Raw genomic sequence first — 24,114 nt, 5'->3', positions numbered from 1 at the left:
ATCATACTGAGCAATACATCTGTAATTGCATTACAATGCACGTCCTTCTGGACTTAAAGAATGTATTTGAATAATATGTGTATGCTTCTTGGCAGAAAATGACTTTCTAAAATATAACATGGATTCTTTTTTTTTTTTTTTTTTTTTGGATCAAAGAAGTAATGAAAGGTCATGTAATTGCCTTCAGTTACCTTTTGGTTTCTATCTTTTCTTTTTCTTTTTTTTTTTTTTTTTCTGAAAGTTGCATATATAGTAAATTAAAATTTTTAGATATTAGTAATATATATACTGGATTTAGAATTTTAAAAAAGTATAAATCCAATCAAAGCAAAATGTAAACCTAGTATTTTTATTTTTAATTTAAAAGCAAATCAATGTTTCAAAATTAAATTGGTTTTGTTACGATTGTAGATGCACACGCCTACTCAAGTTTGGTGGTTCCGATGGGCCGGAGCAGAGAGTGCTTTTGGTCCTTTTGCTAGATACGCATTGAACCTTGAAGGAGAGAGACTTAAACGGTAAAATTCACCATCCATTTTTGCAATTGATCCACACTCTACTGTATTAACTTTTTTCCCCCTTCTCTGTTTTTCACATGAAAGTTCGGAAAAAAAAAAAGTAATTTAATGAATTTTGAAAATTATAAGAATAACTACAAAATATATTTTTTGATGTCGTAAATCATATAAAAAATAAGTAAACTGAAAGTGGAAAAAAAAAAAAAAAATCAAAAATGAGGCTCTCACTCTTCCACTGTTCCACAGAGAAAACTTGACCCGCCTCATTTTTGTTCCTGATTCAAACTCCCGAAGAACGAAACTGGCGTAAGTGATATTAACAGACCATCTACTTTCACTTCACTGCTTACTTCTCTCCCTCCCGCCAAACACAAATTCAGGGTAGGCCTCCATTTCTAGTCCCTTACGTTTTTTCTTTCCTTCACTCTAACCATCTCCTAGTTCTCTTCAACTCCCTCCTCTTCGTCTCTCGTCATTTCCAAACCCTAGAATTCCATACCACTGCCACAATGAGCTATGCGGCCTACAAGATGATGCACTGGTCCACTGGTATCGAAAACTGCGCCTCCGGCTTCCTCACGCATTGCCGCGCAGACTTTGTCCCCCAAATTCCTTCTGTGCAAACTGACGAGGTCGAATCTGAATGGCCAGCGAAGCGTGGAATTGGTCCAGTTCCTAACCTCATTGTTACCGCTGGGAACGTTCTCGAAGTGTATGTGGTCAGAGTTCAAGAAGAGGGCTCAAGAGAGTCCCGAAATTCCCGTGAATCGAAGCGGGGAGGGGTCATGGATGGCGTCTCCGGCGCTTCGCTGGAGCTCGTTTGTCACTACAGGTCCGTTCCATTTATATTACATTTAGATGTCTATATCCATTTGGATAAAGTTGAACGATCAGTTCCTTGATTGATCGGAACTTTTTTCGTAGGTTGCATGGTAACATCGAGTCAATGGCGGTACTGCCTATAGAAGGTGGTGACGGGTCTCGAAGAAGAGATTCCATTATACTGTCATTTAAAGATTCAAAGATGTCGGTTCTGGAGTTTGATGATTCCATACATGGGCTTCGAACAAGGTCAAGTTTGTGGTTCCCAATTTAATGGTTTATGCCTATGCTAAATTGTTTGATACGAATGAGTATGTTTTTGTCACGTTTGGAATGCATGGATAGTGTATTTCTTCTGATATTTTTGAAATTATATATTTATTTTTAGACGTTTGCTTTTCCAGCTCTATGCATTGTTTTGAAGGACCAGAATGGCTTCATTTGAAAAGAGGCAGAGAATCTTTTGCAAGAGGCCCATTGGTAAAGGTTGACCCTCAAGGCAGATGTGGCGGTGTTCTTGTTTATGATCTGCAGATGATAATACTTAAGGCTGCTCAGGTCGATTTTTGCCTTTTATTTAATCAAATATTAATCCCTAGATGGATATTTTTCCTAAAAAGAGTATTAATCGAAGACACTTCCTGTAAATCTAATAATGCATGATCAAACCTTTTGCCAAAACAGCAGTAAAGGGAGGTGTGTTAGTAGAAAGCTTCTCTTCTTCTGCTAGAAAATAGATAATCATGGGCTTTCTTGGTATCGCTTATCTAAGAAATTTGAATGTTTCTTTTCTCAAATTGTTCTTTTCCCCTTTTCTCTCATGAAAGTTTTTCACATGAAATTTTGGTTTTAGGCGGTCTCTGGTTTGGTTGGAGATGATGACACTCTTGGTTCTGGAGGTTCCGTCTCGTCCCGTATCCAATCATCCTATATCATCAATCTTCGAGACTTGGACATGAAGCATGTCAAAGATTTTATATTTGCACATGGTAAGTTGATAAATGTATGAGTTTTTGATTATAAATAAGAGTTTGAAAGGTATATAGTTATGAGTGATTGTATTCTGGATTTTGAATGTTTACATAGTTTTAGATATAGGATATGATTGTTAGGGGCTGTAACAGTTCGTGGTGGTAGAAATTTTTTTCCTGTCACTACCAGAGTGAAGAGTGCAAAACTGCTAGAGGATAAAACTATTAATCCGAATTCTCTTTAGAACTCAAATTTGACGTGGCCAAAATTATGTGATATGCAATGACCTTTAACAACAATGTGAAATGCTGGTAAAAGATGGGGATCACAATTTTGCTTCTAGCCCTTGGAAGCTGGATGAGGTGGTAAGGAATTGGGATGTGGTAGGGATAGATCATTAACTCAAGTCTAATTAAAAGAATTGGAAAAGCCAAAAGTGGTAGCACTAAAAGATGAAAGTTTCATCCCTTTACTTTTTCTGGTGATTTCTTTTGTTTGCCCGAGTATTTTATATCTGTAATGAAATTTGATGCTGAAGAGGTACTTGCTGACTGAAACAAGTGGAATTTGGATGAATGCTTTTCTAGTTTTTAGCGTTTCCTTTGGCTTGCTTCTTTGATCTTGATTACATTAGTCTAAACTGTTGTGACATATAGATTATATTGAACCTGTGGTGGTTATTCTTCATGAACGGGAGCTTACTTGGGCTGGGCGCGTCTCGTGGAAGCATCACACTTGCATGATTTCTGCTCTTAGTATCAGTACTACTTTGAAGCAGCCTACTCTCATATGGTCAGTTGTGGTATGTTGTTAACTAAAAGGAACCTCTCAGAAGAATACTGCAACATTTTGAGAAATGTCTTTAGCTTTTGACAGGATTTTAAACCTATAATTTTTCAGTGAAGTTAGGGCAAATTAATTACTATTAGATAGCATGTTGCAATTAGATAATGCTAAATATCAAAGCATCAAATTTGATTGCAGTTGTCATGAATCCTTCTGATATTTGGTAAAAGCATCTTAGCTATCAGCTATGAGGTAATTGGTAAAAATGCCTAAAACCTATACTTTCTTATTGTACTTGACATTGTACAAAGTAATAAACCATCTAGCATAGGCTGATAATGGTCATCTTGTAAATTTTGCCGTCTTTGCAAAAAGTTCTTCTTATGTCCAGTTTGTGTTTCTTTTTCTTGTCAGAATCTTCCACATGATTCTTATAAGCTGCTTGCAGTGCCATCACCAATTGGTGGTGTTCTTGTGATTGGTGCTAATACTATCCATTATCACAGTGAGGTATGCTTCATTATTGCATTTGGCACCTTAATTTATGACATTAGTTTCTGGTTGTTGATGGATTATTTGTTGCTTAATAATATGTTAATATCTTGTTTGTGCAGTCAGCCAATTGTGCATTGGCCCTTAACAGCTATGCAGTTTCTGCTGATAGCAGGTCCATCTCTCTCTCTCTCTTTCTCTCGTGCACACAACCCCCTTCCCTCCCTCTCCCACCGCATGGAGCAATGAAAATATGCATATACTTTATCATCTACCGAGTTCCTCATGTGTGGGTTTGACTTTCACTTGACTTATGTTTTATAATAAGGTTGCTGTTTTGTATTTTTCGCTTGTGTTCTTTTATTTCCAGTCAAGATCTACCAAGAGCGAGTTTCACTGTGGAACTTGACGCTGCGAAGGCAACTTGGTTATCAAATGATGTAGCCTTGCTGTCAACAAAAAATGGGGAACTCTTGTTATTGACCCTTGTCTATGATGGAAGGTAGGTTTCCCATCTTTTGATTTAACTTCTAAGGATTCTTTCTATGTTTTAAGCCGAAAGATGAGAGGTAGTGAGTTGTTACTGATGTTAGAAGTCATTGTTACTCTTTGCTTGACAAGGTTTTTACTATTTTTGTGAAATTGCAACCTATTATTCTTTTCACTCTTCCATTGAAAGAAGGAAGTCTAAGGACCAACAAGCCCTTGGCAAAATATGTTTGTCCAAATTTTTAATTTTAGTACCATAACAGTCCAGTTTAAAAAGATGCGAGTGTTTTACTTGGAGAATTCATCTAAACAGCTGAATCTTCATCTAAAAGGAAAGGAAAAGGGTTAAATACGGTAGAAAACAGGTCTTCCCTCCATTTTAAAATGGTAGCATTCATCATTTGAATTTGTGATATCATAAATAGCATGTTCTCTGTGTAGTCATATAATCAGGTGATTTTAATTGCCGATACCTCGTGTATTGACTGTTATTCTCCTCTCCCTTGAAGGGTTGTACAGAGGCTTGATCTTTCCAAATCTAAAGCTTCAGTACTTACTTCGGTTAGTTGGTATTTCAGATGTCTTATTGTATTACTTTTTGCTCTGTTATTCATTCTTTTGGTTTCACTGCCATAAAGCTTTAATCATATGCTGCTGGGACAATTTGCTGAACTTCCTTAGGATATTACAACAATAGGGAGTTCATTATTTTTTCTGGGCAGTCGTTTGGGGGACAGTTTGCTTGTGCAGTTTACTTATGGATTGGGATCTTCAATGGCATCATCTGGTTTGAAAGAAGAGGTATTGCTTGGAAGCCATCCACTTCTCTGAAGTTTTAAGTATAAGATTATACTGCATTTTCAGCTTTTAAACTCCAAGTACATCTTCTGGATCATGTGATTAATATTGACATTAATTTTATTATTCTGAGATTGCTTAGGAAAGTTACATGCTGATAAACTTTGAAAGAAATTCCTCTTCATTCTTGTTTTTGAGTCGTTTTCAGAATTATGAATTTCAGAATAATTGTGTCAAAAAATCTTTTGGGTCCTTCCTCTTTAAGTTCTGGGTAAATGTATTGCTTCAGGTTGGAGATATTGAAGGTGATGCTCCCTTAGCAAAGCGATTGAAAAGGTCACCTTCTGATGGTTTGCAAGATATGGTTAGTGGGGAGGAGCTCTCTTTGTATGGTTCAACGGCCAACAATACAGAATCAACACAGGTTTTTTAAGATCATTTCCTTTTCTATTTTTAGTCCTTTTAGGATCTCTTGGAATTGGTAAAAGGATGAATAAGAACTATTTCTACTCGAAGAGGGTCTGTAAAGCCCAGCAAATATGAAGCAAAATATCCATGACTATAACAACTTTGTCTGACAATATATTTTGATTTAGATTTGGCCAATCTACATTTGTTTTACTTGGCAATGTGTATGGTTTGTTCTTCTTCCAAAGAAGGAAAAAAAGAGAAGTTATCAATCATAATTGGCTAGAATTATTAGCAATGTGCCTTTTGAGAGGAATGCTCATGATTGGGAGACAGAGATCCTTGACCTTTTTACCCTTTTCTATTAGATGAGGATGAATATAAATGGAAAAGATAGTTTAGATGGGTAGGATCTAGACGAAATTACTTTGACAATAGGACCATTGTTATGGGGTGTAGTTAGTTCAATAGAGATGGCTTCAGTAGAGTTATGGGCTGAAGGAACATATGTAGTTGTATGATTAAAATAGCTTCTTTTGATTCTTCTTACCACGTTTTGGTTAGTCTTGAGGCAAGGGCCTTTGAGAGAGAGGAAGAACCTATATTTGAATTTACTGATGGTTTAGAATCATTCATCTTTGATATAGAGAACCTTTTTGTAAAGAATGCTTTTGTTGTTGTATATTTTGTTGATTGCCACTCCCATAGGCTATAGATATTTTAATTTCTTTTGGTACTTGAAATATTCCCTTTGATCCTCTTTTTAACACAATCATTCTTCAATTCCCTGCATTTGCAAGATCATAAATGTGCATTTGAATATTGTCGAGATTATGTCATAAAAAAAAAAAAGCTGCCATGGCTTCTATGGCATAGATATTTTTTATCTTGTCTAATGACAATTTTTCTTTGTTTATTGGATTCATATTTTGAGTGTTTTCTGATAACAATTACCTATTATCTCTCCCTTTTTTCTTTGTCTTCATGGATGCAGAAAACTTTCTCATTTGCAGTGAGGGATTCATTAATAAATATTGGTCCTGTGAAAGACTTTTCATATGGTGTAAGGATTAATGCTGATGCAAATGCAACTGGAATTGCCAAACAAAGCAACTATGAACTGGTTAGTTAGACATGTTTGTTGCCATTTTGTTTAGTTCTACATGATAATCCCGAAAAGGTCTTCAGATAAAGGAAAGTGAAAATAATGGTAACAAATTGCCTTATGCTTGGACTCTAACTTGTTTTTCTGGCCTCCCATTGCTAGTCTGGGTGCTACATGCTCATATTATTTATTCAGGATTTAACATCTGAGATATGAATTTTTATTTAGTTAAATTGTTCAGACGCTAGCAAATCTATTTTTTAATATGGTATTTCTCATTCTTTTTGGCTACTTCATTCAGGTGTGCTGTTCTGGTCATGGTAAAAATGGCACTCTTTCTGTCCTTCGGCAATCAATTCGTCCAGAAATGATTACAGAGGTTTGGCCTTAATCTTAACCTTCCATTGACCTTTTTCTTTTCTTTTGCATGTTAATAGCAAGCCATGGGTTTTAAATTTGTGCATATTGTGTCATCCGTTCATCATCATGAATTATATTCTGAATACTTAATTCCACACTATTTGCCACGCAGTAGTGGCTGGCATGACTCTAGCTCTTCTTTCTCTTTTGTAAAAATCAAAATGAATTCATAGAACTGCATTACTTAGTATCTTTCAACCCTTATGTACCTTAGGTTGATATGTGTAAATGACAATTAATCTTGTCGCAAGGGCTGTTTAGGTTATGCTACATGTACCATTTTTTATATTTATGACACGGGTTCATGACCATTTTTACCATGTCTTTATGGTTGGTTATCAATGGCATATTCTTATGGACTAAACATCATTGCTTTCCCGTGAAGATTGATGAAATACATGCAATTTGGTCCTCTAAATTTTAGTAATGCTATTTTCAGTTTTTCTTCAATCTTCCTTCATCAATTACCAAACAGATCTCTCATCAAGATGGTACCTTGTTTGTTGAAATTTCTTTTTCCAGTAATCTTTTGGTCACGTGTTATTTCTTCTATGACAGATGCACGATCAGTTCTCATGTTTATATCATCTTCACGCATGACTGTTTAGTAAATGAAATTATTATCTGTATAATTATTTATTTATATATTGTTAATCAAAGTGCATCTTATATGTGTGCTTCAATATGCAGGTTGACCTTCCTGGTTGTAAAGGAATTTGGACTGTTTACCATAAAAATTCACGTGGTCATAATATTGATTCATCTAAAATAGCTGAAGTTGATGATGAATATCATGCATATTTGATCATAAGTATGGAGGCTCGGACTATGGTATTCTCTCACTCTTATTAACAAAAACTAGAAGTTATGCACAAAATTTGTGGATTAGTTCCTTCACAGCTATTCTTGTTTTCTTTTCTTTTCTTTCTATTTTTTATGTGAGATAGTCGTCTGTAAGGCATGTAGATTGTAGAAACATAATTATATTTTTTGTGTACATTTTGGTAATTATGTTGTCTCTTTAATTTGCTCTGAAAATAGAATAAACTCGGAAGTAGGTCCTTGAATAAGATCGTTATAGTCATATAAGAGGCTTTCCAGTTTCAAAATTTTTTTACTGTTTTGTGATTGGATGTATTTGGTCTCCTTTCCTTTTATTTTTTTTTATGCCACTATTATTTGTATGTCACTGGTGTGAGTTAGACAGTTTAAGCACATTCGATAGAGTTTATTGAAACAAAGAACTATTTCTTGTTTTGGTAAATAAAACTGCAAAACAGCATGCAACATCTAAAAGGTTGCTTTTTCACATTTAACCCCAGAACTTTTCACCTTATGATAAAGTCCAATATCTTCGAGTAATTCTAAACAGTTCTTATATTTTGTGGTCCAATTCATCCAAGTTGGTTTTAGTCTTGCAAATGGAAATGTTCTTTAGTTGTACAGTCTATGCTTGGCATCATGTAATCCACTCTTGCAATGGCTTTCTATTTTCTCATGATGAACAGGTTCTTGAAACTGCTGATCTTTTGACGGAAGTTACTGAAAGCGTGGACTACTTTGTACAAGGACAGACAATTGCTGCAGGCAATTTGTTTGGAAGGTTAGACTGTACCCAGTTTTCAGTTGTTTGAATTTATTCGTTCATGGAGCCTTTCCTTTTTGTGGCATTTTATTCTTTCATTTGGTTTGTAATTTGTTGACATGTCTTGACTGTTAATTCAATCTGTTTAAAATACATTTTCTTTAAGTACCAATTTTGTTCTAAATGGACCTTTTTTTTAATGGGTTGGAATTTAACTCAAGAAATTAAATATTTGTTTATATGTGAAAATTCTCTCTATCTAATTAATGTAAAGTTTGCATTTATGATATTCTATTTTCCTGTGGGTTATGCATTGTTTTCTGCATAGAAGCAAACGTAAAAAAACATTCTATGTGTTCTGCTTCATACATTTTCCCCTTCTTTTCTCAGGCGTCGAGTTGTCCAGGTCTTTGAACATGGTGCTAGGATTCTCGATGGTACTTTTAGGACTCAAGATCTAAGCTTCGGAGCTTCAAACTCTGAGTCTGGCCCTGTTTCTGAGAGTTCCATAGTGTCATCTGTTTCTATTGCTGATCCTTATGTGTTGATAAGAATGAATGATGGAAGTATTCGGCTTCTTGTTGGAGGTATACTTCGTTTTGAATTTTTAACATGTATGATGAGTTTTGATCTTATCTTTTACTTTTAGATGCTATTTGCCATGGCATGTGCTCATGACAATATGGTCCTTATGAACTTGTCACTTGGGTGCTGCCCTGAGAATTGGATTAGGAAATTCTTGTTTGGATACTCTAGGTTTGAACCTTATATTTTTAAAAAGGGAGCCTCTTCACCTATATCTACACATATAAAAACGTTGGCTTTGCATTTCTTTCAGGCCTCCGCCACAATCTCGATTTATTTTCAAATAGCTCATTTACTCATATATAATATTTATGCCAAAACCATTTGCATCAGGAATTTGGGGTTTTTTTTTATTTTATTAGATGGGTAGGGGTTATCCCATCCTGTATAGCATCTATTGGGCCAACACCAACAATAAAAAAATTATTGAGAACTTTTTTCCTCTAATTCTCTCTTACCGTGTGGTTATCCTCGCAAAGGCATTATAAAGATTGGATCACGAACAAGAGCCTCATATGCTGCATTCTTTTCCTATTCTGCGTGTTCTACTTAGCTTTTCCTTTTTTTCTTTCTGGGTTTTAACAATGCTTGCCTTCAACTTGGAATTGCAGATCCTTCTACTTGCATGGTTTCCATAAATACTCCATCTGCTTTCGAGAACTCCAAGAAATCAGTATCTGCCTGCACACTATATCATGATAAAGGACCAGAGCCTTGGCTAAGAAAGGCAAGTACAGATGCATGGCTTTCCACTGGCATTAGTGAGGCCATAGATGGTGCTGATGGTGGTGCACATGATCAGGGAGATATATATTGCATTGTTTGTTATGAGAGTGGTGCACTTGAAGTACTTGATGTGCCAAATTTCAATTCTGTGTTCTCAGTGGAAAAGTTTATATCTGGAAAGACCAATCTTGTTGATACCTATGTGCGGGAACCACCCAAAGATACACAGCAAATGGTGAACAAAAGTTCTGAAGAAGTGGCTGGCCTAGGCAGGAAAGAAAGCATGCACAATATGAAGGTTGTTGAGTTGGCAATGCAGAGATGGTCTGGACATCATAGTCGACCTTTTCTTTTTGGAATACTGACTGATGGCACAATCCTTTGTTACCATGCCTATCTGTTTGAAGGTCCAGATGGCACTTCTAAAACAGAGGATTCTGTTTCTGCACAAAATTCCATTGACTTAGGCATCAATAGCTCTTCAAGACTAAGAAATTTGCGATTTGTTCGTGTCCCCTTGGACAGTTACACAAGAGAGGAAACATCGATTGAGTCCTCCCAAAGGATTACTATCTTCAAAAATATTAGTGGTTATCAAGGGTTTTTCCTTATTGGATCAAGACCAGCTTGGTTTATGGTATTTAGGGAGCGAATGAGAGTTCATCCACAGGTCTGACGTGTTTTCTACTATCTAATCAGTTATATTATACTTTTCTTTTTTGACATTTAAGTATTAGTCTATGTGCAAGGGTCTACTTACTGAATGCCTTTTGTCCTTCTGCTCAACATCAACCACCTGTATATAATACTTTATTTTCTTTTTGCAGTTGTGTGATGGTTCTATTGTAGCCTTCACGGTTCTTCACAATGTCAATTGCAATCATGGGCTCATTTACGTTACATCCCAGGTTTGAAATTGACCGTGATTTTTTTTTCTTGGATGATATTCATTTGCAAGAATATAGCTGTGTTATACCTCTGGTGGAGGTTCATTTAAATTTTCCTATCTTACAGGGCAATTTGAAGATTTGCCAACTGCCATCCGTCTCAAGTTATGACAACTATTGGCCAGTGCAAAAGGTCCTCCCCAACTGCCCCTCATCTACCATTCCTCTACCCTATTTACTAGTAATAGCCTGTTGTACTCATAGAAGTTCTGTCTGCTTGTTAGGTTCCACTGAAGGCAACTCCACATCAAGTGACCTATTTTGCAGAGAAGAATTTGTACCCACTTATAGTTTCAGTTCCTGTGAGTGATAATTTTCTTGCTGTTCTTGTATATATGATGTATCTGTTCAAATAAAAAAGATGATATGATACTCATGTAGAAATGGCTTGCACACCCTTATCTGGACTATTTTTGGCCAGCAGCAGCAGTTTTTTTTTTTTTTTTTTTTGGACTTTGAGTTTGCCTGTTGAAATCTCTTCTGCATGTCTGAGACCTGTTAAAGTGGTGTCTTGTTTGCTGACCAGAAAGAGAAATGCTAAGGGCGGAAAAAGCAAGGACGAGAGAGGAGGCATTGTGCTTTGGACTCTGAATAGTGCATTCCTTTCTGATATGCATTTCTTTTAGTCATCCATCCTTGTAGTTGTGTTATTGCTTTAACCATTGATTGTTCTTGTCAAAATAATTTTTACTTATTTTCTGTGTCATTGGCATTAGCTCCCCCCCCCCCCCCCCCCCCTCCTCTCTCTCTCTCTCTCTCTCTCTATCTTAGTTTACTTGAATAATAAAGTTTCTGTTGAATCATTTGTCAATGTTTTTTGTTTACTCTTCATTTTTTTTTTTTTTTTTAAAGTTTGCAATGACCACAAATGTACCTCAAACATGTAAACGATATATTGTAAATTATACCTGCATATATATAAGGATTTATCTTACAGTTTTCAGTCTGGAGCATACCCTGAATGGTTATTCTGTTTCTCTATATTCTTTTCAGGTTCAGAAACCAGTGAATCAAGTTCTTTCATCGCTGGTTGATCAAGAAGCAGGCCATCAGATTGAGAATCATAATTTAAGTTCTGATGAACTGCATAGAACTTATAGTGTAGAAGAATTTGAGGTTCGAATCTTGGAACCAGAGAGACCTGGTGGCCCATGGCAAACCAAGGCTGTAATCCCAATGCAAAGTTCCGAAAATGCACTTACTGTACGAGTGGTTACACTGTTTGTAAGTGTGCTCATTCATATTCCAACTTTTCATTCTTCTAATCTTGGGGGTGGGATGGCAGATTGAACTGTTGCCTCCTTTGTTTCTTCTTTTGAAAGTCTGTTTTTTTAAGAGATTGCAACATAAACACTTCTGTTGATTTGATTATAATTCTTTTCTTAAAGATATGAAAATATCTCCGTTGCATCCCTGTAGTTTTATGTAGTTTACTCACTTATGTAGCAATTCATTGCAGAATACAACCACTAAGGAAAACGAAACTCTTTTAGCCATTGGGACTGCTTATGTGCAAGGAGAGGATGTTGCAGCGAGAGGGCGTGTGCTTCTGTTTTCTGTTGTGAAAACTGCAGATAATCCCCAAGTTTTGGTACTTTTTTGGATTGTTTAATCTTTTTTTCTCAAATTCTTATCTTTTCTGCTTAAACTCAATCACTGTAAAAGTTCCTCAAATAATTTTTTTTCTTAATTCATGCTAATGTATATGCAATAACAATTGAGCCTTAATCCCAAACTAGTTGCGGTCGATTATATGAATCTTTTGTTTCCATATTCACTTTGTTCAATTAAGCAATTTTTGTGAAAAAATTTTGGAAAAGAGGATTTTTTTTTTTAAATCATTTGCTGTATTAGTAAATAAACAAAACATAAGACACCTAACGACAACTTAGCCTTAACTAGCTAGGGATTGTTGTAAGAATCTTTTGTCTCCATTCTGCTCTGTTTATAGCTAAATCTTCACTGATATCCAAATATCGTAGATCCTTCTCTCCATATGATTCTAGGTCTACATATTCCCTGTTCAGCAACATCCACTACCAAAGTATCGCACTTATGAACCGGGGATTATGGGAATCTACATAACATGTGGCCATACCATCTCCAACTTCTGCTACTTGCACCTTTTGTCTAATTTGGTCATTCCTAATCTTGTCCAACCTTGTATGACCTAATGTCTATATGCTAATGTCTATCTTTGCTAATATATATATATTTTTTTCAATATAAAATTTAGTCACTCTTCTTTTGCAGGTTACAGAAGTTTATTCTAAGGAATTGAAAGGAGCAATATCTGCTTTAGCTTCACTTCAAGGTCATCTGTTGATAGCTTCTGGACCTAAAATTATTTTACACAAGTGGACTGGTACAGAGTTGAATGGTGTTGCATTTTTTGACGCTCCACCACTATATGTTGTAAGCTTAAATATTGTAAGTGACCTAACATCGACATCTCTTCTTATCATTACTTTAGATAGCTATCAGCCCTGTGATTGTAGCTTGCAATCAGCATCAGATATCTAGTCTGAAGTTATACCATATTCTTTTTGGAATGATTCATGCTCCTCTTTGGTATCAGAAAGAGGGTTTGGGATTGTGGGGCAACTGAAAAATGTGACTTCTGATTAAAAAAAAAAAAATGGAGCTGGCTGCATCTAAATTATCTTGATGGCAATGGCTTATGGCTGGATTCGTGTAACCTAATTTGCAGGGAAACATCTTAAAATTTCTTGATTGTGCAACTTGTTTTTGTTAACCATTCCCAAGTTGCAGTAAATGCTTGGTTTTATTGTGAACATTAGAGGATTGTTTTTATTAAGTGGTTTCTGTTCTTTATTCTAATGGTATTGAGAAGCATGGCATGTGATTAAGTTACAAGTGATGAGAAATGCACCATACAATGTTTTAATGGTTATCTTTTTTTTTTGTTTATTGTAATTATCTAAACCTTCTTTACTAGATTTGCCTTTTCCTTTGTAACTATGAACCAGACTAATGCTCTTCATGTTATTCCAGGTCAAGAATTTTATCCTCTTGGGTGATATTCACAAAAGCATATATTTCCTTAGTTGGAAGGAGCAGGGAGCTCAACTTAGCTTATTGGCAAAGGATTTTGGTTCACTTGATTGTTTTGCAACAGAGTTTTTGATTGATGGAAGTACACTTAGCCTCGTGGTTGCAGATGAACAAAAGAACATTCAGGTCAGAACCTTCAATGTTGCATTTATTGACATTTAGTTAGACATTAATTATCAATGTTAGAAGGTTAGAATAAATCACCCATGAATAAAAAGATCAATTTGGACAATAGAACGATTGAAAAATAATGATTGTAAGTCAACTATGGGGAAATTAACTCACCTCTGAATATTTTATATGTGCCAAAATAGATATTCTATTATGCACCTAAGATGTCTGAGAGTTGGAAAGGACAGAAGCTGCTCTCAAGGGCTGAATTTCATGTTGGCGCACATGTGACCAAGTTCATGCGGTTGCAAATGCTTTCTACATCATCTGATCGAAGTGGTGTTGCACCAGGCTCTGATAAGACGAATCGCTTTGCATTATTGTTTGGTACTCTTGATGGCAGCATTGGTTGTATTGCACCTCTCGATGAGCTCACATTTCGTAGGTTGCAGTCACTACAGAAAAAACTTATTGATGCTGTTCCTCATGTTGCTGGCTTAAACCCAAGATCATTCCGCCAGTTCCAGTCAGATGGAAGGGTTCACCGACCTGGCCCTGAAAGCATAGTAGATTGCGAGCTGCTTTCTCAGTAAGTTCTTGTCTTAAGTAATATATTGAGTAGAGTGACCTGATTTAAAACTTACTGAGGTCATCAAAGTCTCAAATCTTGAAAATTAACCATTATATTTGGTACTTAGATTTGAGTGAAATTTCAGAAGAAAATTTAGTGAGGGTGGGTATTGAAATTCAATTTAAAGGGTAGAGTTAAAACTCCAACATTTTAAGGCATATGGTTCAATTTGCTATCATCTTCAAATGTAGGGGCTGCGTGTAATTTCTCCTATTTTTATTTTGATATCAGCCTATCTAACAAATTATCCTTTTCTTTTTTGAGAAATTCAATAGATTTTATGTTATGGAACTTGGTCACTAGACTAAACTATATGATTCTTCTCTGCAGTTATGAGATGCTTCCATTGGAGGAACAACTTGAAATCGCTCAACAGATTGGAACAACCCGTGCTCAGATTTTATCAAATTTGAATGATCTTTCTCTTGGGACAAGTTTCCTGTGATTACAGCTGATCTAGAAGCAATTCATTGGAGGACTAACTTTTAGAAGGACCATTTTTTGGTATTCTAGGGCTGCCAGGTGGTAAAGACTCGGGGTAAAGAGCAGCATCAGGAAAATATTTTAAGATCCCCCCATATCAGGACTGCTTACTGGTAACAGCCTTCATACAATTGTACATAGCCGTCTGCTAATTGTTGGCTAAACAAGCAATGTTTCTGAGAGGTGTAGCTTATGTAGAGAACTTCACAAGGTTCATAGAAAAATAGATTTTATAGATGGGATGTAATATCGCAAAATGAAGGCTTCTGGAGTGACAATAGATTTTATTAACCTTTAGTTTTGATTCACTGCAGAAAGTAGATTAGCAATGCCAGATATCTCATGGCAACCATCTTCGATGTGATACGATTCATATGTTGATGCTTCCCTGAACAGATTTTTTAAATTTGTTTAAGAATAAGAACTCATGAATGTTGAAACTATTCTCATTATTATTTTTACTGAAATGTTGAAATCATTTGAATAACGCACGCACACACATATACATATATTGCCTTTCCAGAAGAAATGGCCCAATTCCCTTGTTAAGACACAAGTTCTTTTATCATCTTGCCACTCATAATCTGCCATCAAATTCTCTGTAAATTGGAGGTTATATCTACTTATGCTACGTCATCTATCAAAATTCATGCATTTTGGGGCTATTCTTATTAAAGGCTAATACAACATTCAGGCTATATTTTGACAAGCTAGAATATCATCGATCAACTGCATTTCTAATTTGATTTATTTTCCATTGTAAACGAATCAAAATGGGGGTCTTCGACCAACTTCTATCAGGATCTAATCTGATGGTCCTGAAGTAGAGCCCTAGAGGCCTCTACCAAATCTCAGTTTTCTTTTGAATAATCGACTCTCTGGTATAGGATTAAGATTCCAACATATATATCGACAATGGCCTACCGGACAAAATGTGCTCCAAAGTTCAAATTGAAAAAAAAAAGGTTCCCTTCAAATACACCTTAATTCCTGCTGAAGATTCTTCCCAAATTGATAGACTGATGGCCCAATATCAATTCATATCTTCGAGATTGTTCAGTGAAACATCATCAATTAAGTAAGTCAAAGCAACCAATTGAAATAATGATGCCTCAAACTCAAACCCAGTAAAATTATAACATGCAGCAAAACGACATGCAGTACTAATTTTAGGTTAAAGATAAGTTAAAAGAGCATCTATGACTCATTGGAATCCTTTCTAATTTGTTGGAAAGAGTTGAAAATTTTACTATAGAACAGATGGGACTAAGGAATTGGGCAGGTGCTGAGCTCTTGTTGGGTTGCGTCCGTGATATGTTAGGTATGGTACAATTAATGAACAGTTTTCTGATAAAGCAATCATGAAATGGGGTCATTTTTTCAGAATATGAAATGATAGTGGGAACATTCCCTCGTGCCTCTATTGTATGACTTCAATCATCACATGATGAAGCTGCGATTTAGGGCAATGTCGTTTCGAACCAACCTTTTACTCCTGTTAGATGGAATAGTTAACACTAGGTAAGCACTATTAATTTCATATTTTAAATATTCTGAATGGACTCATTTTTAAATAATTTTACTTTGATTATTAAGACTATGGATGTCCTTATCTTTAATTAATTATATAAACCGGGATGATATTAATTCTATTAGATACAAGATTACAAATAAATTTCACTTCCATTGGAGATCGGATTCATCTATCCCCTTTTTTCTTTCTCTCCTTTAAATTTTCCCTTCCTCGTACTCTCTCCCTTGGTAAGGGCAAAAAAAGAGAGAGAAAAAAAAAAAAAAAGGAAATAAAAGATGGGCCTGGGCCTAATGCACGTGGGTATGATTGAATAATTTGGTCTACCACGTACGTACAATGATGATGACACACGTGGGCATAATTCATCAATAGGGCAGACCATCTCATCTATGACGAGATGTTTCTAATGTGTTAATAACTTTTTTTTTTTTCTCTTTTTTCATTTCATGCTTTGGGACCATTTTCTTCCAAAGAATGTCTTGCAAAAGTGGAACACTGCCCCTTCATTTGTGATGAATGAAAGGCCATAATATGTCTCCTCCTCTCATGCGCAATATATATATATATATATATATATATATATATACATACACCTACACATACAACATGTTTTTATTCATTTTAATTTCATTAATTAATATTTAATGAGCTTTTTTAGTATTAATAATTAAATAAAGACTAGCAATTTAAGGGTCCAAATTTTCAAAAGCTCTTATAGTGGGATATTAGTAATGCTGAATTAAGCTTCCATCAACTTCTATTCAAAAAGAAGAGAGCCTTTCATTTATTTTTCTTCCAATAGCCTTTGAAAGTATTCTAATGGGGCCAAATCAAGGTACGGTGGTGTCTTGACTCAATTTTTTTTTTTCTTATATATAATATACTTCCAATTTAAATGAGTTATTCTATATATGGGATTTTATTTATAGTTAAGAGTTAATTGAAGATTCTATTCTTTTTATGTCAAAGAGGTAGGTCTGACTAGTACCAACCAAATCAAAATCATATACACATGACCTATTATTTTGTTTTTGTACTAAAAGATTGAAAAGAAAAAAAAAGGGGGTCATGAGTTAATCTCTTGGCTCTATGTTGTTGGCTTCTATTCCTTATTCTCCAATTGGGGAGGGTCAAAGTCACGACGAATGCAAGCCCACATGCAGATGAAGTTTTTTCTTTCTAGGCTTTTTGAAAGCAAGCAAAATGACAATGCATATGAGATAAAGATACGAGTGTTTATATTGTACAGTATTTCTTATATGATTTCTTTCTTTCTTTTTTTTTTTTTTTTTACATTCATGGGATTTGGTATTATTTTATTTTATTTTTATATATTTGAAATTACTAAAGAGGAAGATTATTGACAATATACACAGTTTCTTTCATTAGAGATGATGAAATTGGCATGCTATAGCCTAAAGATATTTGAATTTCTGTACATCATATAATTATCTTTGTTCTTCATCGGAGAAGCCAGCCAACTACCTAGCCGGGATTCATCCATTACATGGGCTTTTAGTTATTGGATCAAATTCTTTCTTGATTTCTACCTAATATAAAAATAAATAAATAAATAGCTATAGATACTGTATATGTATAAAAGCCATGGAAGTCCAAATTAGGGTATATATATGAATAGGAGAAGCTTTTGAAAGTTGAAATATCTATGAGCGGCACCGAAAGCCTTCATAGAGAAAACGTTTTAGGAGCCATCAGCCATCTCTTTCTGCACATTTATACTTCCAACTTCCAAATGGGAATTATATATATGAACTTGCAACATCCTATGAGTCAAAAAAAAAAAAAAAAAAAAAAAACTTTCTTCTATTAATTTTGTCAAACTCCAAAAACATCATATGATTATTTGTGACTGTAAACTCATTATTAAAAAAATAAAGTCAAACATTAAAAAAATAAAAGTCAAACATATAATTTCTTATTATGGAATTGAAGCACCTTAGTGGGATTTGAACTGCTTTGCAAAGTGCAATTGCGTGATAGATAGCTAATTTAGGCAGAATAACAATCAGTTGGTACAACTAATTACATTAATATACATATATAAATATAAATAAATAAATAAAATATAAGAAAATAATTGTTCTTTTCATTGGGTTGACTTAAATTTTAGCATGGGAGACATTAATGAAGAGCGTATTCAGCTTTGACCCCAAAAATTTTTATGGCTGAAAATGGTCCTTTCGACGTTATCCATAATAATTAACCTAAACCCTCATGCCTCAACTATATATGTACAGTCATTATGGCATTTTCACAAACACTTTTTTCCCATTTCTATATCTCTGACTCCAATATTGCTGTATTACTACAACCCAAAGTGGAACACTATAACTCAGCAACTGGTGCCATTATCGCCTACACACTCATGTGGATCATTGCATCACATTCCATAACATATATATACATATATATATTTGCTCTGACCTTCAAAAATGAAGACCTCACTTGTCATGATTTTTTTCTCTTGAGTGCTTGCTGGGCTGCGTGGCACCATTAGAGCTTAGCCAGCGTGCTTCTTTGCTAGCCGCCCATGGAATCGCATTGGCCCGCATGTCCTAACCCACTTGATTGGTTCCATTTACAGATTAACAATAATAAATTCCTTTGATTAAGCCATAATACTATTGTTATCAATAGATTTATCTAGCCATGCAACTTCAGTCTATAGGAGAATCTAATTCAGCGAAATAGTTTAGTAATTGAGAATCTAATTCTATACACTAATTAAATTTATTTTTTTCAATTCAATCAAAAATAAATTATTCATGTCAATAATAAGATGATTAAGAAGTGAGAAAAATTAATATCTCGTAAGATGTTTTTCTTTTTTAGGAATTTATTAATTTTTACATGATCTTTCTAAGAAAGGTGTTCATATATATATGATTTGTTCAGAATTTGAGGATAGTAAGTTATTTGTAGAATGTAGTAAGATGGAGATCTTAATTGTGTAAATGGGTATGCTTAATTAATTAAAGATATATACAATTAATTAATAGCTTAATCGGCCAATTTTGGTAATGTGTGGTGTACTTAATATAATTGGTAGCTACGGAATCTAATCTAAGTATCTTCTTAGGGTTTGGAAATTAGTAAAATGGTACATTGGACTTGTAGAAAGAGACATGTCAATTATCTAAATGTTTTTTTATATATATATATATACTTAAATTGGACCAATGATATATATATAATAAAATCCCATTTAGAATAACGAAATGGGTGGTGTTAAGATAAGTGAATAACTAAATCTAATTAATTGTGATACATTTAGCCTTTGATGAGGAGACAAATGTTTGAGCAAACATGCACCTACCATATAATATATATCAGGGATTCCTGAAGGGCGAAACAATCTATATATAATTTCCAAAATCTCCTTATTCAATTCCTACAAATCCCTGTGCCTGCGGGCACACTATAAATACTAATGCATAGACCAAAATGTGGTTTAGAAATGATCTCAAGCTAATTAATTATGTAATCCTCCATTATATATACTCACAAAAAGAATAATCAGCTCATTTTCCCTTCATCAGCATTTTGTCTTTTTTTTTAAAAAAAAAAAAAAAAAAAAAAGTATAACTTTTGTGTTTCTTCCTGTGAGTAATTACTTCATAGAATGATGGAGAAAGGAAAAGAATAAAAAAACAGCAACTATGTCTATATATATTTATCTTATGGTTTAGTGACAGGAAGGAAGGATGAGAATAAACAAAAGCAATTGTGTTTGCAAAGAGGCAGATAGTGATAGTGAGTTACCATACTCAATTCATTTAATTTAATGGGCACATTTATCGACAATATATATATATATATATATCGTCCGACAATTAAACAAGGGTATCGTTCTTTGCCCTTCCATTGGTAGGCAAACCTTTAATAAATCAATACTATCATTTTTTTACAAGTTCAAAAAAATAAATAACCCAATTTTACTAATGTCAATATATATATATATATTTATGTAACTCTCAAAACTTGCTTTGATGAGATGACCCAAAAAATGTACAACCCAACACACTAGTCCATGTGGTTTCAATGAGTGAATTTAATTTTCTAGTATTAATTACGTGTGTGTGATTCCATACATGATGTTTATCTCTGCCTCATGTTCCCATTTCTGGTCAACTTGAAGAACACCACTCGCTAACTCTTTCAACTAATTTTCCCTGATCTGAAACCAATAAGATCTATCGATGGTAGAGATTTTGATACAACTTGTCAAGTGGCCATCATCTTCAATTAACTTCATAACTCTGAAACTTGTTTATTTGGAGTCTTATACCCTAATAAAAGATTTAATAATTTCTACTCTTTTATATATATATATATTGGTCTTCAACTTTTTAAATTTTCTGCTTTTTATGCATGCCTTAGCTATGTATAAGCACCTTTAATTTTGAACAAACAAATCAATAAAGGGTCATACTGTTATGCACTCTACAGCAGCAGAAAATTTGACTAGGAACAATGTTTGTTTAATTGCCAATGCTGTGGTCTAGATCCATTGCCAGGTATATATATAAAAGAAATATTTATCACATATTTATTTGGCTAGGCCATAGCAATATATATAATTTCAAGAGGTGAGAGATTATAATACTTCAATCACCATCTTTAGAGTGGTTGTTGAGTACTACATTTGTCCATCTATCTCAAAGTACATATATATGCTCAATCCAAATTATTTCTTTCAAACAATTTCTTTGGCTCTCATTGATCTATAATTAAATACTTGTGCTAATTCCTAGCTAATCTTGAGACATTATTACTTCCCTTCCTTTTTCTCTTGTAGTGTATGTTAAAATAAAGATATTTGCTGGAGGATTCATAATTCAAACAGAAGCAAACATATTAATTTATTCAAAAAGATTGCATTATAAAAAGTTTTAAAAGAAGAGGCCAATAATGATAATTGATAAATGACCCCTATCCTGCCTTCAAATGTGCATGGAAAGAAATAGCATCTAAGGACAAATGTTCCTTTGTGTCCAAACACATCCTCTTTTTACCGACTGGGATAATAATAATTATTGTAATATGAATTTATATAAAATCAAAACAAAAAAAAAAATCAGAAAATTCAACAAAATGAAAACTCTACGCGCTTATCAATTCGTTGGATTTAAACCATAAAAGACAAACAAATAACATGTTGGAGAAAAATGAATATACAGTGTCACGCACTACACTGCATGTGGGTGTATCTTTTAACTTTCTTATTCGTCTATTTGGGAATTGCTATTTGTAATGCTCTTTGCCTTCAACATCCCACGAGCCTCACCTCACCTCACCTCAACTCAATCTTTGCATTTCTTGCTTCTTCCTTTCTTTTATCCTTATCTCTCTGCAACTCCACTTTCAATTATTTCCAATCTCTTCCATATACTTGTGTTTCTTCACTATAAATCCTTTCTTCAAAACCCAGAATTCTACCGTTTCATCAACACAATCGTTTCTTGTAAAATATACTTGAACAAGTTAAAGATTCAAGTAAATATGGCCCTTGAAACTTGGCTTATAAAGGTTAAAACTGCAATATCTCATCGCCTGGATTCAGTAGTAACCTCTGCGCCTATACCAAAAGCATCAAAGAAATCGACCGTTGGAGTTTTAGCTTTTGAGATCGCAGGTCTTATGTCTAAGCTCTTCCATCTATGGCAATCTTTGTCTGACAAGAACATAATTCGGTTGCGAAATGAATCCATCTCTCTTGAAGGAGTTCGGAAGATTGTGTCCAACGACGAGTCGTTCCTTCTTGCCCTTGCATGTGCAGAAATCGCTGAGAATCTAAGGCTGGTTGCTAAATCGGTCTCAAGATTGAGCAAACGATGTGATGATGCTAATCTGCGTCGTTTTGAACGTCTTTTCGATGACTTCGCGAATTCTGGTCATGATCCTAATTCTTGGGTCTTGAATTGCAAAGAAATGGAAGCCAAGAACAAGAAGATGGATAGGTACGTGACAATCACAGCGACGCTATACAAAGAAATGGAGGAGTTATCCATATTGGAGAGTGGATTAAAGAAAGCCTTGCAGTATAGCGAACATGAGTCCACAACGAAAGAGCAAAAGATTATGGATCTTCAACAGAAAATATTTTGGCAAAGACAAGAGGTGAAGTATCTAAAAGAGAGATCTCTTTGGAATCGAAGCTTCGACGGTGTCGTTTCAATGCTTGTAAGGTCTATCTTCACTGTTTTAGCAAGGATCAAGCTAGTTTTTGGAATAGGACATGGATATCCAACTTCTCTACCACGTAGTCTGTCAGCTTCTGCAACTGTCCATCCAACTGAAAACCCTAATACTTGTAGCTTTGTGTCAGGGCCACTAAAAGGCTCAGAACTTGAAGAAAATAAAGATTTGAGTGATGGGTTTTTCGAGTCGAACTCGAAACTACTAAAGCCACCAGAGACTACACTTGGCGCTGCGGCTTTAGCTCTACATTATGCAAATTTGATTATAGTTATGGAGAAAATGATAAAATCGCCTCAACTAGTCGGTGTCGATGCAAGAGATGATCTTTACTCCATGTTACCAAATAGTATAAGATCTTCTCTAAGGGCAAGATTGAAAGGTGTAGGATTCTCAGCCAGCGATCCAGTTCTCGCCGGAGAATGGAGAGATGCTTTAGGTAGGATATTGGGATGGCTATCGCCTATAGCACATAATATGATAAAATGGCAAAGTGAAAGGAGCTTTGAGCAGCAAAATTTGTTGCCCAAAACAAATGTTTTACTATTGCAAACGTTATTCTTTGCAAATCAAGAGAAAACTGAAGCTGCCATTACAGAACTTTTAGTGGGTTTGAATTACATTTGGAGGTTTGAAAGAGAGATGACTGCTAAGGCCTTGTTTGAATGCGCCAACTTTAATGGACTCCTGAATTCGCAGAGTTCCAGCTAGGAATTATAGCAGTTATAGATATATGGTTTCTCTTTTTTTCCTCATTTCCCAACCTTTCGGGTTTTAATTTTTGTTTTTCCAAAAGTTTATCATGTTTGATCTAAGATTGAACTGAGTTTAATCCAGATCTTTTGAGGGTTAAATTTGTTTTCCTTCTGACCCTGATCTGTACATGTCAATATAGGAGTGTAAGTAAATGATATGATTTGATCAGTAAACTTTAATTTCAGTTTCAAAGTTTGAAACTTTCGATCACATATAATTATTTGCAGCCATGTGAAAACACTACTTCCTTCATATTGTTATTATTATAGTTATTATTGAATCAATATTCTACTTGAAGTTTATGGGTGTGGTTGGTTGGTTATGAAGTGAAGTTTTTCCGTGTCAATGCGGTTTCTGATATAAAGTCATAAACTAACTTACATACAGAAGCAGTTCGATTGTGGGGCCTACAAACACCATAGATTTGAGATCACACTGGAATCTTTTTTTTTTTTTTTTTTTTTTCTTTTAAGCACCAAATAATAATGATGTGAGGGTAGACTATATCAAAGCAACGACGAGACTTATTCCGGCTATGCATGTGATCAAAGATAAGGTGTGTAGATTTGGAACTTATCAAGATTCGAGAATTTTTTCAGTTTGCATCATAATTTTTTAAAGAGAAGGAGATATCAGGCTTTGAACCCTCATT

At 34.7% G+C, this 24,114-nt stretch overlaps 2 protein-coding genes across 3 annotated transcripts; both read left to right on the top strand.

Moving 5' to 3' along the window:
* The first annotated feature begins 714 nt into the window (after positions 1-714).
* On the top strand, positions 715-15,396 carry CPSF160 (cleavage and polyadenylation specificity factor 160). 2 transcript variants are annotated; one of them, XM_012234998.4, is made up of 26 exons: positions 715-1,350; positions 1,443-1,589; positions 1,745-1,898; positions 2,194-2,329; positions 2,969-3,114; positions 3,513-3,608; positions 3,713-3,765; positions 3,961-4,092; positions 4,589-4,640; positions 4,761-4,880; positions 5,167-5,301; positions 6,280-6,408; positions 6,692-6,769; positions 7,501-7,641; positions 8,319-8,413; positions 8,786-8,982; positions 9,592-10,376; positions 10,534-10,614; positions 10,721-10,786; positions 10,878-10,955; positions 11,647-11,877; positions 12,113-12,244; positions 12,907-13,083; positions 13,669-13,854; positions 14,043-14,428; positions 14,801-15,396. In XM_012234998.4, exons 1-26 carry the CDS (start codon positions 1,028-1,030, stop codon positions 14,913-14,915), a joined length of 4,371 nt encoding a protein of 1,456 aa, XP_012090388.1. In that variant the 5' UTR covers positions 715-1,027; the 3' UTR covers positions 14,916-15,396. The 2 variants fall into 2 exon arrangements, with proteins under 2 accessions (XP_012090388.1, XP_037491951.1); XM_037636023.2 differs by lacking the exons at positions 715-1,350; positions 1,443-1,589; positions 1,745-1,898 and having other exon boundaries at positions 2,198-2,329; positions 2,947-3,114.
* A 6,360-nt stretch (positions 15,397-21,756) lies between these two features.
* On the top strand, positions 21,757-23,654 carry LOC105648569 (protein PSK SIMULATOR 1). Its single transcript, XM_012234997.3, has one exon. The coding sequence runs from the start codon at positions 21,762-21,764 to the stop codon at positions 23,415-23,417; it is 1,656 nt and encodes a 551-aa protein (XP_012090387.2). The 5' UTR covers positions 21,757-21,761; the 3' UTR covers positions 23,418-23,654.
* Positions 23,655-24,114: the final 460 nt, after the last annotated feature.

This window comes from Jatropha curcas, chromosome 10 (assembly GCF_041381405.1).
Source record: "Jatropha curcas cultivar XTBG-Jc1 chromosome 10, XTBG_Jcur_1.0, whole genome shotgun sequence".
Lineage (NCBI taxonomy): Eukaryota > Viridiplantae > Streptophyta > Magnoliopsida > Malpighiales > Euphorbiaceae > Jatropha > Jatropha curcas.
This window is presented reverse-complemented; position numbering and strand designations above follow the sequence as displayed.

Coding starts and splice junctions, on each gene's coding strand:
- CPSF160 (XM_012234998.4), top strand. CDS start 1,028: ATGAGCTATGCGGCCTACAAGATGATGCACTGGTCCACTGGTATCGAA. Junction 3,609..3,712: donor CTATCCATTATCACAGTGAG/GTATGCTTCATT, acceptor TTGTTTGTGCAG/TCAGCCAATTGTGCATTGGC. Junction 11,878..12,112: donor TACGAGTGGTTACACTGTTT/GTAAGTGTGCTC, acceptor AATTCATTGCAG/AATACAACCACTAAGGAAAA.
- LOC105648569 (XM_012234997.3), top strand. CDS start 21,762: ATGCTCTTTGCCTTCAACATCCCACGAGCCTCACCTCACCTCACCTCA.